Source organism: Polyodon spathula, chromosome 12 (assembly GCF_017654505.1).
Source record: "Polyodon spathula isolate WHYD16114869_AA chromosome 12, ASM1765450v1, whole genome shotgun sequence".
Lineage (NCBI taxonomy): Eukaryota > Metazoa > Chordata > Actinopteri > Acipenseriformes > Polyodontidae > Polyodon > Polyodon spathula.
The window spans coordinates 19833583-19850161 of NC_054545.1; the positions used below are offsets into that span (position 1 = coordinate 19833583).

At 43.1% G+C, this 16579-nt stretch overlaps 1 protein-coding gene across 2 annotated transcripts in view; it reads right to left on the reverse strand.

Moving 5' to 3' along the window:
• The window catches only part of slc8a3 (solute carrier family 8 member 3), a 145654-nt gene that overhangs the window by 33109 nt on the left and 95966 nt on the right, over window positions 1–16579 (reverse strand). For both annotated transcript variants that reach the window (XM_041266490.1, XM_041266491.1), the window contains one exon: window positions 6254–6360. In XM_041266490.1, the coding sequence (XP_041122424.1) occupies window positions 6254–6360 (107 nt within the window). The remainder of the gene's footprint in view (window positions 1–6253; window positions 6361–16579) is intronic.

Consider the following 16579-nt stretch of genomic DNA (forward strand, 5'->3'; position numbering starts at 1 on the left):
AAGTGGCATACACCCCCTCCACAGTGGTAAATTATCAATCACAATCATGGAAAAGTAGACCACTACAACCTATACCCACAGCATGTAAACATGTTTGAAGGCAACTTGATAAGTATATCTCTATATAAAGGTACACTGAGTCCAGTGAGAGAGGCGCCTCCTTATCCTGCAAATCACCAGACTGGGATTCCTCAGATTCTCAATAACTTGAGTTACAGAATGTCCTCCCAATTGGATAAACAGTTCTCCAGATGTACGTTTTGTACATTGGTACCGATTCGTACATGGTGTCCCCGGATAATAAGCATCACGGCTGGGGGGATTCCAACTACACTGTAGGTATACGTAAAGCGCAGGGCTGGTAGGAATGCATGTTTTCATGCACGCAGTGTACTTAGAAGCTATTTGCTTTTCCAACAGGACAGCATATGTTGCCACGTACATTCTCATCACAGATATTAGAAATTATCGCTGTCTGTTCCAGGTGTATTTTTGGCTCAAGGAATATCACAGCTTGATGAGGTTTCATAGGAATGGCAAGTCTCAGTTCCTTTTGGCTGTCTGGCAGAGGAAAGACCTTGTCGCTTTTGTATATGACAGAATACAAACCAGGAACTGCAAATGAATCTTTCATTTGACGGACAGCCCCTTACACAAAATGTTTCATCCAACTCTTGTATGTAATAGCCTATTCCTACTGAACGCACTACATGAGCTCTCCGGAAAACAGGTGTGAAGGGGCCTCTTTCTAAACATGTATCCTAATAAAGTGGAGTGTGTTTTAAGAGCAGTTTCTCCTGTATCTACTGTATACTACTTCAGTAGATTTCCTTTTGAAAGATTCAGTGTACTAATTCCTCACTCCCAGAAGTACACTGCCAGTATACTAATACTGTATCTATGCTTCTATCCCAGCTGCTCGGAGATATAAGTGCTTAGTGACATTGCATACAGAGTTTCTAGTTCCCATTAAAGCTTTTAGCACTCATCTTCTCACCAGCATGAGGGCTTTGCAGCCAAGCCACTTTCATCAATGTTCCTTGTTAAGATTATCTTTCCTACTCCACAGTGGTCAATTTGGGCTGTTATCTTAGCTGGGAGCACAAATCACCTATACAAAAGGCATCCATGCAAACTGCTACATCAAGGTAGTCGTTCTGGTTGAGAATACTGCACGCAAGCTGATTTTCTCTCATTTGCCCTCATCTTTAGTTGAGTACCAATTAATGGCAATAATGGGTGGATGTGTATTTTCTTTTCACCTGGGTCACTGACATTTTGACTGCCATACTGCCAGGTGTTGTTATAAATGGACACAAAACACGTTGTGAAACTAGCAAATGCAACAGATTTGTATTTGAAACCTTTCCTTAGACCTGAAGACCCAAGTCACATTAATTCATTAAATTAATTTGAAGTGTCAGTCAAATCCACTCACTATGTGAAGACTGGAGACAAATTCTAAGATTTCCAATGTCAGCTATGCTTAAGGTTGCCCCACAAGATATTAAATGTGCATTTTATTTATGCATGTACTTTCCATTGCAGAATTGTGAATGGGAGATAAGGAATCTGAGCTGCAAATCTAACTCCCGACCAGGAAGGGTGCTAAGTAAGGTTGGTGGTACGGTGGAGTGGGCCAACTCTATTGTGATCAGTTGTGTAGTGTGCGGCAACTGGATAGAGCGTGGTGTCGTTCTGATCACAAGGAGGAGTTTCGTGGTAAATGGGGAAACAGCTGAGTTAGTACATTAGTACAACCCCTTACTCTGAAATACTAACCCGTCTGAGCTTTTTTGTTGAGTGTTTGTTGTTGCAGACGAGTAGCAACTTGGGAGCTGCAGCCATGGAGCCAGCATTCAATCACGGAGCACCGCTCCCCTTGCACAGCACCCCTCACTCTGGAGAACCACTATCCCTGCACAACATCCTTAACCCTGGAGAACCACTACGCTGCACAGCACCCTTCACCCTGGAGAATCACTACCCTACAAAACACACTTCACCCTGGAGATCCACTACACTGCACAGCACCCTTCACCCTGGAGAACCACTACCCTGCACAGCACCCTTCACACTGGAGAACCACTCCCCCTGCACAGCACTCTTCACCCTGGAGAACCACTACCCTACACAAAACCATTTACCCTGGAGAACCACTACACTGCACAGCACCCTTCACACTGGAAAACCACTACCCTACACAACACCCTTCACCCTGGAGATCCACTACTCTGCACAGCACCCTTCACCCTGGAGAACGACTACCCTGCACAGCACCCTTCACACTGGAGAACCACTACCCCTGCACAGCACTCTTCACCCTGGGGAACCACTACCCTGCACATCACCCTTCACCCTGGAGAACCACTACACTGCACAACAACCATCACCCTGGAGAAACACTACACTGCACAGCACCCTGGAGAAACACTACACTGCACAGCACCCTTCACCTGGAGCACCTCTACCGTGCACAGCACCCTTCACCCTGGAGAACCACTACCCTACACAGCACCCCTCACCCTAGAAAACCACTACCCTGCACAGCACCCTTCACCCTGGAGAACCACTACCACTGCACAGCACTCTTCACCCTGGAGAAACACTACCTTGCACAGCACCCTTCAACCTGGAAAATCACTACCCCTGCACAGCACTCTGCACACTGGAGAACCACTACCCTGCACAACACCCTTCACACTGGAGAACCACTACCATGCACAGCACCGTTCACCCTGGAGAACCACTACCGTGCACAGCACCGTTCACCCGGAGCACCTCTACCCTGCACAGTACCCTTCACCCAGGAGAACCATTACCTTTTATTGCCCTTTTATTTTGTGTGTATTTGTTAACTGCAGTCTGTCTCTGGGCCTCTATCCACTTGCCATCCTGTCACACCCACCATATAACCCCTATACCATTGAGGGGGGGTTGAATTATTTTTTTATTACCAACTGTACTTGCTGTTTGGACATTCCTTTATTCCCACACCACTCACCTCCTGATAAGTATTAAAAGGTTTCTGTGTAAATTGGTTGTACTCCTTTATGCTGACACAGCATGTGGGACTGTTGCTATTTTTATTACACAGGCATTACAATCTGTATTGGACTGAGCCATCCAACAAAGCCACACAAACTCAGACAGTAAAGGGTTTGCAATGATACAGATAAGCTCACACAGCACCAAAAAAGGGTGAGTGCACCAATACAGTAGATGAAACAGCTTTCTCCATCAAGGTTTGAAAAACATGTAAAAAAGGAAAGCCAGTGAGGTGGGTAGCTTTGGCATGCTGCCCCCTGGGAATTCAGGTGGTCCCAACAAGGGGTTTACTGGGAATGTATGAAGCGCTGGGATGGCACAGGGGGCTAGTTTGCTTGTACAATTGACAGTGGGAGCTTAGTTAGCAGTTTTCTGGAGTTTTTCAGAACTACTGTTTAACCTCTTGTTAGCAAAATAACATTCTCATGAATACCTTATTATTTTGAGAAATTTCACAGCTTTCCAGACTTTCTTTTTTATTTTGATTTGAATGTAGCCCTTTTATCTCACTGCAAGTTCACTTGCTGTGCAGCAGGTACTAGGACCCCACCAGATCATCATGCTCACTTCCTGTGCACAAGGTATAAGTCTGCAAATTATACCTTGTGATAATGTTGTCTAGCTAATGAGAGGTATGATGATTTTCAAACTTGGATACTACACCAACCAAAACGGAGATTTTATAATGGCAGTTATTTCACTTGTAAGTGCTGTGGGGTACATTTGCAGGAATTAACTTGTTGATTGACACATTTTTAGTTTTCCAAATTGTATTGCTTAATTGAACACTGTGTCACTGGTATTTTCTGCATGGAACGCACTGCGTATTGCTGCAGGCACTTTTTAGTTACTGAAACGCCTGGTAATGTGATGTCTAGACTAGAAATGGGAATTAATCCAAGTCCAAGTAAATATATGGGCAAGGAAATTACTTCTGGAGCAAAGGGGGGTATGAAAACAATGCTCATGAAGTTTAAATACGAATCTGCAACAATGAACAAAGTGCAGGGTGCAGACATATTAAATACTGTTGTAATTATTACAAGGGATGGGGGATCTCATGCAGCTGCAGGTCACTAGATCACTAAGAGGTCAGATGGCAGCAAGGTGGTGTACACTAATTCACTAGCCCTTCATGCATTTCACCTCTGTAGGTCCTGCCTTCACTTCTGAATGCCCTGTAAATTTGAAGCCTCAAGTGAAGCACCCTTCACCCTGGAGAACCACTATCCTACAAAACACACTTCACCCTGGAGATCCACTACACTGCACAGCACCCTTCACCCTGGAGAACCACTACCCTGCACAGCACCCTTCACCCTGGAGAACCACTACACTGCACAACACCCATCACCCTGGAGAAACACTACACTGTACAGACACATTTTTGGAACTTTTCAGTCTCAATTTTAGCTGTCTAAATCCACATTGTAATGGAATATCACAAATCAAGTAGGTCAAGTTTATTTTATTTTTTTATGTGTTCGACATCAGTGCTGGGAGTTGATCTCTGTAATCCACTGAACATTCTCCTGTGCTGTGCAAGCTGGGAGCTGAGCTCTGTATTCCACTGAACATTCTCCTGTGCTGTGCATGCTGAGAGCTGAGCTATGTATTCCACTGAACATTCTCCAGTGCTGTGCATGCTGGGAGCTGAGCTCTGTATTTCACTGAACATTCTCTGTGCTGTGCATGCTGGAGATGAGCTCTGTATTCCACTGAACATTCTCTGTGCTGTCCATGTTGGGAGCTGGGCTCTGTATTCCAGCACTGAACATTCTCCTGTGCTGTGCATGCTGAGAGCTGAGCTCTGTATTCCTCTAAACATTCTCCTGTGCTGTGCATGCTGGGAGCTGAGCTCTGTATTCCACTGAACATTCTCTGTGCTGTGCATGCTGGAGATGAGCTCTGTATTCCACTGAACATTCTCTGTGCTGTACATGCTGGGAGATGAGCTCCGTATTCCAGCACTGAACATTCTCCTGTGCTGTCCATGTTGGGAGCTGGGCTCTGTATTCCAGCACTGAACATTCTCCTGTGCTGTGCATGCTGGGAGCTGATCTCTGTATTCCATTGAACATTCTCCTGTGCTGTGCATGCTGGGAGCTGAGCTCTGCATTCCAGCACTGATACCCAACATAGCACTCATTCCAGCTTAAGCAGGCTGAGGAATATCTATAGATATATTTTGGCTAATTTAATCTAAACTAAGATGATGTTTTGAGTTTGTTTCAGAATTTGTACCATAGGATAATGCCCAACTCAGACCTATTAAATATTTTGTGAACCCCTGAAAAATAAACATTTAAAGGAGCATGCCATGTTTTAAGTTAGCATGCTTCGTAGATCATCTTGAGCACTTTGGGCGAGAGAGCCACAAAAATGACAAATTAGTTCTCTTATAAGCAGAGGCATGACATGATGTCTGTACACAGAATAAGATGTACTGCAACAGAATGATGTCTGTACACAGAATACGATGATGCACTGGTATAGAATGTTACAGGATCACTATCAAGGGGCTGGGGTGCTGATAATGGTGTGCTTTAATGCAGTGCTCATTAATATGCAGGTGTAGCTAGATGAAGCTGACACAGTACTGTATAGCTTCGCATAGTGCTAAATTAGTTCAAACAATCTCTCTACCTGTATGCCTTTGTATACTTTCTTCTCTTTGTCTGCTACAGAACAGGAGTCTGTCTTTAAGACGCTGTCAGATTATCCAAGAACCAACTCATTCAATACAAAGAACACAGAAGTATGATTTGAGAAAGAACAGGGGGTAGTGAGGGTGAGTAAAAAACTGTCAGTTCAGCTACAAGCTGAAAAGTCCAAATATTTGTGTACTTCACTTATTACCGTGTAAGTTTTACCTTTTTTGATTAAAAAAAAAAAAAAAGTGTCAGAGAAGGGTCAGCCTTGGGGGGGTGTTAGAGAGGGGTTCTGGGGGGGGGGGGGGGGGGGGGGGGGGGGTAAGGGGAGGGGGGGGTGGGGGGGGGTTAGGTGGGGGTGGGGGGGGGGGGGGGGGGGATTAGAGAAGAGTTAGTCTGGGGGGTTAGAGAAGGGTTAGTCTGGGGGGGATTAGAGAAGGGTTAGTCTGGGTTGGGTTGCGTTAGAGAAGGGTTAGTCTGTGGTGGGGCTGTGTGGTTAGGGTTAGAGTACAGAAGGGTTAGTCTGGGGGCCAGGGAGGGGGCTGCTACTGCACCTTTTTGCAAACTCATGTCCACCATGCGGGGGTCGGCCAGCTCCACGTAGAAGTTTTTGTTCTTTTCATACTCCTCGTCGTCAATAATTTTCACCTGAATGGTTTTGCTGCAACAGAGGAGAAGAAAGATGAGAAGATAAAGAAAAGAACAATGTCACAAAATAAATTGAGAGCGAATGGGGCAGAAGAAAAGGGTTATAGGGCAAAGGTCAGGAAGTTCAGCTTGCACTCCTTTCTGTTTTATACTCTTGTCACATATTGTGTGTAAAAATCTGAACACTGTTGTAAAATACGCCTCCTTGAAGTTTTTATTTTTTTGTTTACCTCTGTGTAAATATACAGTATTACAGCTATGACCAAAAGTTTTGCATCACCTACAATTTTAAAATTGAGACATAATTTAAAAAGATATTACAGAAAGTCTACCAGAAACCATAATAGTAATGCAGTATCTCAGGGTAGATTTCAAAATGTCACATTTTTTTAATTTGTCAGTTTTTTGTTAAGTATATGGAAAACAAGAAAGCATATGTAATTCAATATGCTAACTTAACATGACTCAGCAGGTTTCATTCGACTTTATGAAGCAAAATGAGTTAATGCTTAACAAAAAACTGATAAAAATGAAAAGAAATTGACATTTTGAAATCTAACCTGAGATACTGCACTACTATTATGGTTTCTGGTAGACTTCTGCGATATCATTTTGTAGTTTCTTTGATTACATGAAGTTAAATAAAAGATCTAAATTACGTTAATGTAGTTTTTTTTTTTTTTATTCTAGGTGATGCAAAACATTTGGCCATAGCTGTTTATCAAACCACCAGTTGTTGTTTCACTACTGTCTTCACGTATAATTTGAAGGGAGGATCACGACTTCCTAATGTGCAGGTGAGTCATACAATCAGGGAGCACAGGACCCATGTCCTGGAGTGCAGGTGAGTCATACAGTCAGGGAGCACAGGGCCCATGTCCTGGAGTGCAGGTGAGTCATACAGTCAGGGAGCACAGGGCCCATGCCCTGGGTGTGAGAAGTTGCCACTGGGTATGTCACTCCCACAGGTTAGGGATGCACCCCATGAGCTCAAAGGAGACACCGGCAGGGATGATGTTTGTTCTCCTGAGGCTGGCAGCTCACTGACATCCTCTGTAGAGATCCTGGGTGTAAACGCCCAAGTGCCAAAGTGACCTTTAGTTCTCCTGAGATTAACTAAATTTGGGACTAGGTGGTGTAGTGGGTTATTTCACTACCTTTTCACAACTTGAGGTCTGGGTTCAAATCCAGTTAAGCCCGGTACCTTAAAACTAGGGATTCCTGTTGTCCCTGTCCTGCACCTTTCACCATTTCAAAATCTCTCTGAGAGGGTTAATTTCACTGGCCTCTGACACCTGTGAGTCTGGCTATCAGTCCTGCATCTTTCACTATTAAGAAGACAATCCCTTGCTAAAAGAGAAACTGAAATGTACATTTCAGCAGACAGACAGTTCTGCCCAAGGGAAGCAGACAGGCCTTCTAACAATGATCTTACCAAAGCCTTTATATTTAATGAGTTACACTGATTACCAGTCCCTGTGCTCATTATCATTACAATGGGAATCCCACCATTTAACATGATGGTTACTGTCTAATTCCACTCACCCCAATGGACCGAGCTGCTCTATGATCTACAGATGATGGTCTCTTAACTGCTCTATATTATTTTACTCAGTACAGAAAGTACATTCCAGTTGATTAAGCTACTGTGCCCCTTTACCCCTCTTTATAGGAAATGCATCCCAGAGCAGAGGTTCACAGTCTGAGATCTGGAGACCAGTTGAGGAATACAAGTAAATTTCAGATGTTCTCCCAAGAATTCCCTAAATTAGTTTACTGGCTGAATTCACCTATTTCCATCAACCAAACTGCAGCTACATGACACATAATTAGGGCTAACCTGCAATTCAGTCCTATAAATACATTTATACTTATGAGTTCTATGAAATAATATTGAAAAAACGTCCTCTTAAAATCCTGTTATACATATTCATAGGGATGTAGGGGTTAACTAAATGTCAGTCGCCATCGACAGCACTCTGTTTATTAATCTGCTAATAAATACTTTGTAGTAATGGGTTGAGCAATTCAAATGTTTAAAGCAATGTAATGAGCTGAGTGTTTAATGATTGCTCATTACGTGGCTTACTGTGGAGGGTATAGTGACCTTGTGTGGCTGGAGGACTCAATTACAGGTTGAAAAACGAGTCATGAAAAACGTAGGGCCCACACATAGTGCATCAAAACACCAGCCTCTGTCAACATCATACCCATCAAATGTGTTCCACACGTTCATCATTGAGTCAATGTGAAAGTAACCACATGCCAAGCAACACAAAGGTGGTGTTTTTTTTTTTACAGCCCAATACCATAATTTGAACAGTAGTAAATCACAGAGCAGTCCCCCCACCCCCTTAAAAAGAAACGTAAAATCTAGAGCAGTTAAACAAGGAGGTGGATACACAACAAGATCCAGACTCAACGCTATGGGTCACACAAGCAGGCGTGTGTACCTGACGCCTAACAGAAAAATCTGTGCATTAAATACTTATTTAATATCTCAGGCAACACATTCTTTAGCTGGACATGATACACATGGGCCCAAAATCTGCTCCTTCAGCCTGAACAAACACAACATTTCTGATACTATTAGATGCCAACCTAGGCCAGGTCAGTGATCGGACCCATTGAACTTTAGATTTGAAACGGGTTTATAAGATGGTTTCAGCTTCCATTGTGTTAATATGCATGAACTAGAGTTAGCTGCTAACAACAGAGGGTTTCCTTTATTGAAATTCACCTGCTTTTGTATTCCATTCAGTCCTGGGGCTCTCTCAAGCACAGACTGCCAGACTTTACAACAGTTGAGGTCTACTGTGGGCTAGACTGAGTAGCCAGGCCCCCAGAGGTGAAGAGCATGAAGGTGTTGTGTGAGCCTGCTGTGCAACCTCGCCCTCAAACTGCATGCTGGTCTTTGTCTTGGACAGCAAGTCTTTTCAAAGAATGCTTCAGACTGAATGAAGTCATAGCTCAGGAGATCCGATTCTACCAGACCAGCACGGCGAGATCCGCACAGGAACAGGCTTAATAATGTGGATATTCTTTTAAATACGAGCTCCATATAGCCTATTCCCTGCTACCTTGCAAGCAGTAATAAATTACAGTACAGTACCTTCAACGAGTTAACTGCAGTGTATTCTTATTGATATCGTATTTATAGAAAATGTCAACAAGAAATATCCAGAACATCCCTGACATCCAGTATATGCCCCTGGCATAGCTAATAAAGATGGATTTGTATACTGTAACAGTAGGGCAGGCAGTGGTTATTGCTGGGTAAACAAAGTGGACCAGAAACAAAGCCTGCCTGCTGTTAAGAACCTGAGAAAGGATGGCAGGGAGCTGACACAAGTTGGCAAGTTACAGGTTAAAAATAAATGTGTGCAGGTGGATTGGTAATTGGTTAATTGTAAATTCTGGAAAGTTGATTTTTTCAGTATGAAATGTGGGAAATTCAATGAATCAAGGATCAGGTGGGAGGATATAAATAGTCTGCAATGACAGATTGGGGGACCATTTTGTTGAAAGGAGCGAGTGACTGGTAATGGTGAGAAAATTAAAACTGAACAAATTGTGTTAACCTTCTAGTAAAATTAATGCTGTAAAGGTACTTAGGGAAAGCCTAGTGAAGATAAAACAAGTATGGTGAGAGAAATAACTTATTGTGTGGGGCGGTGTGGGAAAGTGCCCGCCCCCTGTGTGTATTTTGTGTTATATGTGGTATGTTAATGTTGGTGTATAGTCATTGGTACACGGGATATAAATGGGTCTGTGTAACATGAGTGTTTAAAATGTATATGTAGCAGGGGGAGATCTGTGTTGACTCTGCTGGCGTGTTCACAGTGCTGCAGGAAGAGGGCGGCAGTCATCCAACAACCGCCTGTGAGTCATGGCAGTGACACGGGGAGGTGGGAAAGTGGGTGTGTGGACTTTCCCCCTCTCTGAATGGCTGAGAGGCGAGTCTTGGGAGATTGCTAGCCCTATAAAAAAATGCTCTGCTGTTTCCTCAGGTCTGCCCTTTAAACGCGCCGAGAGTGCGGAAGCGCTGGTCGAGGACCGAGAACCAGTCGGGAGAAACCGACACCGAAACTGAGTGTGTCAGAGCGAGACAATGAGAGCGGGGAACCCTTGGGCAGACCCTGGAGTATTGTAACGGAGCAGGCTAGTTAGCCGGCAGTGTAGGAAGGTGATCCGGGTCGCACGGGTAGCAGCGACTGGGATATAGCTGTCAAGTGCAGCACCTTTTCTTTGTAGTTTTGTTACTGTTTTATTTTCCCTGTTTCTTTGTGCCTTCTGCTTTGAATTATTGTTTCGAAGCACCTGCAAGGGTGCTGGTATTGTGTACCATCGCTTGGTATGCCCATGGTTCTGTTTACCATAGTTGGTAAATCAGACCACGGACCCACAGCGCCATCTGCGGGATAAAAAGAAAAATAGCACCCTGAAATAAAACTGGGCTGTGCGGTGTTGCCAAATTCACATGTCTGTCTCCTGTGTCAGTGAATTACCCACCACCCTTCCACAGTATATTTGTATTTAGGCACGAGGACTGCACAGCACTTCACTTGCAAGTAAAATGTAATAATATGTGAGCACGGGGAATTGCACTTTATTAATTGAAGTGCAGTTGTACCGCGACTCCAATTGAATGATTGATTAGCAATTGAGTCTCGGAACAGCTGCATAAATGCAGCATGTTTTCACTCACTCTGGGTTGTGTGTTCAGTGAGTGGAGAAAGGGGGAAGAGAGAGAGGAAAAGCGTAATTATAAATATGAATTAAAAATAAATATCACAATCTGAAAATAGCATCAATTATAAAAAAATAATCAAGTTGGTTGAGTTTTATGAGAACATGGACTTTCAAGCAAGTAAACAATGTATTCCAAGTATTTGAGATTTAAGTGTGCAAACCCTCCGCTTCCCTGTCTATCCTGTCTCGGCTCAGGGGGATTCTGGAGGTAAATTAGGGCGTCTTTTAAAGGCAAAACTGCACCAGTTACATTCCTTTCCAGCATGAATACTACGCCAACCGAGAGGAATACATAATGCAAGGCAAGGAATAAGCCTTGGCATGTGGGTACACAGTGTACCAAGCTTGTCTAGAGCAGTCCAATCAAGTTCTTAGTTCATAATTGACTATGTGCCAGTTCAATTACCATGGCTCCCTGAGCTGCATAGTATGGCTCTCTTCATTTAGAAGTGGAGTTTCCCATTCAAGACTCCTAATGAGTGAAAAGACTGCTAGGGCTGGTAGACACAAGCACAGTCAAAATGCAACTAAAATGACATTGTGTGCTTTGGGAATAAAGACCCAAAATAAAGAAATTTGAATATGACAAAGGTCGTCACAATTATAAAGATACAGATTTGAAAAACAAAATATGAGAGTGCATTCTGAAGGAACTAGATAAGCCCGATAGGCATGATTAAGGCCCTGTGAAGACCGCACAATTTTCAACGCAAAAGAAAAGTGTAAGTAATAAGTACATATTTTCATCAAATCTAATCATGAAAAGTAAATGCTTCTCTAGTTTAGCTTATAACTAAACTTTTCAAATTATTTATGACTAGTTACACTGTCGGCAAGGTTGCCAACACAAAACTCCAACGGGGAACACGACAATAACTATTTACTAGACCAACCTAACAAAGTCTGTACTCTCTCAAGAGCTTATTTTCTGTTTTTATTCAGAAATATTATGTCATCCACATTCTCTGGCTTCAAAGAAGAATGGAGTTTGTTCCCAAGCAACCCTGCTTTCCCGAACACAAGCTCGATCTGGATCGATGTTGCAGGGATACTTAATATGCTCTTTGCCAAGGCTGCTAGGTTGGGAAAGCGTGTCTGGTTATTTTTCCACCAAATCAGGGGAACTTCGCTAATGCTTAATGGAGTTTCAGAAGCATAAATCATAATCTTTTGTTGGATTAAGGTTTCCCTGAAAGTAGTGTGTGTTTGTTGCCGTCCACGAAGTAACAATTCATTGATTGTTCGGTCTTCGTTTTCTTTTTAACAGGTTAGTCCTATGTGCTGCACTCACTTGTACAGGCATGACTTCCGTCATTTTCGAGGTTGTCCTCCACCAGCCTCACTAGTTTGGAAGATGGTGCTTCACACACGTGAGCTTTGGCCTATTCAGATAGGAAATCCAGATGGCGAAATCGTGCGGTCAAAAATTGACACAAAAACAGAGGCACAACCTCATTACTTGGGTCATTCAGCTAATGTAAACAAAATCGCTGAGACAAATTATGCACGAGCGTATATCTCAAACTCCATGTAACTGGAATTAGCAAATTAGTTGAATTGAAGAAGACAGTGTATTCCCTTCATCAGTAACTTCAGTCAGTCTGTGTTTTATCCCTGTTGCAAATGGGTACAAAGAGCTAGCTGTAATGTTTTTCTCTGCACTCAACAGTACTGTAACCAGTTCGAATGGCTGTAGTAGAGGTAGTATCTCAGCCATTAGCTTCCACTGCCCAGTCGTGAGATCTAAAGTAGCTGCGTCAGACTTTCTGGTTAAATCTGGGTTTGATAAAACAACAATTACTGGCCATTTTAATTCAAGAGGGCGTTCAAACATATAATAAACTTTGTTCCACCTTGTTTGTATGTCCAGTATTAACTGGAGTGGTGCTTTTTCTGTGTTCAGCATTTCTGTTTGTTTCCTATTTAAAGCACTTGTTGCCATCTCACTCTTTTTAAAATGTGTAACCCATCTCCTTGCTGCTGCCACTAGCGTGTCATACATCCTCCAAGCTTTTCTGAATGCAGAGAAAGTAACACAGCACACTCACATTGCTCTGCACACGTTGACCGCGTTGTCATGAAGACAAGCTATTACTTTTGTAACCACTTCAAGTGTAATTTTCATGTTGCTAATACTTTTGGCTCGAATTCCCAGTTTTGGTTAATGAAATGGCAGGTGACTGTTAAAAATGTTTCTTGTGCCATGCTTGCCAATACATCGATAGTGATGGACACTGAATTACACTCCTGGCTTAAATCCTGTCTAAGCTTTTCTTTTGCACATTTGTGGCCCAGAGTAATACATTTGGAGATTGTCTTTTGACAGGGCATTTCATAGCCCAGAGCAAGATTCGCAATCAGATTTTTAAAAGCAGCTCCCTTTGTAGTATCCGGGTTCAATGTCATGCAATGATGATGATGTGAACGGGTTGCAACTGGAGAAACATCCTGTGCAGTCTTGCGGAAGCTAACTGGTCTTGAAAGTGTGGCCTCCAATGGCTTATGGTCTGACTGAACCATCACTGATATTCCATAAACATACTGGTGAAACTTCTTTGCTGCAAATACAATGGCCAGTAGCTCTGATTGTTCTGATTCAGATAGAGCATGAGAGACATAAGCAACCGGACGCTGCTCTTGTAGCAGACATGCAACAAGATCGTCTTTTGATGCATCAGCCTGAATGGTGACTTGCTTACTTGGATCTAAAAACCTCAGCACAGGTGCCTGAGTAAGGGCTTGTTTGAGCTGGGTCAAAGCACTGTCATGCTCCTGTCCCCACTGCCAATGTATGTCTTTGCTCAGCAGCTGTCTCAGTGGTGCTGTCAGCGAAGCTTCAATGGGTATGTACTGAGCAAGATATCTTGTCATGCCCAGCAAGCATTGCAGTCCTTTTTTTATCTTCAGGAGGTCGCATCTCTGTGATTGCCTGGACTTTGCCATCAGGTCTTACTCCATCAGGGGTGATGACATGCCCCATGTACTTAACAGTGTTCAACTTGTACTGAATGTTGTCTTTGTTGAACTTGACATTCATTTTCAGTGCCCTTTGCATTACTTTGTGCAGTATTTCAGCATGTTCCTCTTCTGAAGACGCAGCAATCATATCGTCTCCAATTATGTGAACACCCTCTATGTCATCAAATGTCTCGTAGTTCTTCTGCTGAGACACTTCACTCGCTGATTTGATGCCAAATGGTAGTCGTTTGTTTAAACCTGTACCGGCCCCAGGGGGTGTTGAATATAAACAGCTCCAATGATTCTCTGTCGAGCTTGACTTGCCAATAGCCGTCTTTTTCATTGAGAATGGTGAATATGTTTTTGCCTGCCAGCTTGCACTGGACATCCTCTGGTGTAGGAATAGAGAAGTGTTGGCATTTAACGGCCTTGTTTAGATCACGGGGATCCAAGCATACCCAAAAAGTACCATTTTTCTTTTCTGTAATGACTAAGCTGTTCACCCATGCTGTGGGGTCCTGCGCTGGAGCTATGACGTCAGTCCTTAACAGGTTCTGCAGTGCCATTTTCAATCTGTCCATCACAGCAAATTGTATCTTCCTGCAGCCATGTATCATAGGTGGTATAGCAGGATCCACATGTATGTGGTGCACACCTGAAAACTATCCGAGGCCTTCAAATACCGTCGGGTACCTCGACACTAAGTCCTCTTTTGTGGGTGGAGTTTTCACTTTCAACAGCTCCATTTTCTTCACAAGCCTCAGCTCTTCACATGCCTTTTCACCAAGTATCGGTGTTGCTGAGTGTCTGGTTATGAAGAATTCAAGACTGTAGGATTACTTGCCCTTCAGGTTTCAGTCTTGCTCCCCCATATGCTACTAGCATTGTCTTGGTAGGTTGTGTAAGTACTAGGTCTGGTATTCTCTTGGGTGTTGTCATAAGCAAAATGTTGGTTTCAGTGCCAGTATCAAGCTTCAATTGAATTGGAACATTATGTATGTGCACTGTTGAATACCACGAGTCATCTCGCTCTATCTCTGTTTGGTTAGATGGAGTACATGCTATTGTTTCTATAATCAGGGCATCAACTTCTGTCAGCTTCTTGTGATCAGATTTTCCAGTAGCTTTTGCAGCCCCACGCACTTTTGCAAAATGGTTACGGTTTTCACATGCATGACAGGTGACCCCATAAGCAGGCCATGCCCATGGCTGGTGTGCTTTCCACATCTGCCACAAGTGTGTGCAGCAGCTGCATGTGCTTGCTGTTTGTGCCCATGTTTCTCACTGTTATTTACTTTGCGGTATTCTTTGTTTTTCTTCACTTGAAAAATTGCCTGTATTGGTTTTTCAAGTGCATTAGTTCCCATGGCTTGTATTTGGGCTTTAGCTGTTTCTGCAGCCCTGCATATGTCCATAGCTTTTGTTAATGTAAGGTCTGTTTCTCTGAGCAGCCTTTCTTTCAGACGTTGATCATACTGAAAATAATCTTGTCTTGTAGCATGTCATTTTCGGTATTTCAGTCACGAGTTTGTCTATCCCTGCTGATTCTGGCATTGTGCATGCCTAGAACTGCTGTCGCTCAAGCATCTTCTCCAATTGTATGCAGCATAATGGCAATTTTGACAATTTGGTCTTTTTAAATGACCGTGACTCCATCATATACAGATGGAAACGTTGTTCCCATCTACGCCAGTTTTCACTTAAGTTGCTGATAAGCAACAAAGGGGTTGGTGGCTTGAATTGATATCCCCCCCCCCCCCACGAGCGTACACTATTCACAGCTGGCTTAGTCCATCTCTCAGTAGGCTGCTCCCGGACCTTTGTATTTCTGCTCATCACCGTTTCCCTTCTTTGGCAAAACTGACCACTTCTGACACCATGTAGCGTCTTTCTTTATTGCTATTATGCTTATTACTACTACAGGCATGTAGCGTATTCGGACAGAAAAGGAGACTGACACTTCTGGTAAGCAACAACCGACTTGAGCTTTATTCATAAACTGCATACGCACATGGCATGAACAACAGCTAACACCCTTCCAGTCTCAACCCATTCACGTCATCATTGCATGATCTTCGACCCGGATACTACACATCCTCTATCAGGCCTGTTATTTCTTTTGCTGTGACAACTTTTTGGATCAACTTTCTTTCCAAAATAAGCTGTCACTGAAGGTGTTCCCGCTCTCATATTTTATTGGGTAATGTCTTACTAAATGATCCCGCAGGTTGACTGTATTGGCACAGAAGCTCATTAAAACTCCACAAACAGTGCATTTTACTTTTCCATTTTGTTGTTTTGTAAAAAAAACTTCCAAATGTCTGACGGCATTATTTAAAATGAAATGAAATCGACAATTTAACTAGCAAAATCTGATCCTGAAATGCAGCCTACCTCTAGTCTCTTCTCTAGGTTTTTTTGGTATTGTTTTTGTCATGCTTATTACTCTGAAGATGTAAGTGCTGTGTCGTGGGCGGGGAGGTTTGTTTTATTATTATTATTATTATTTAAAGGAACCAAAG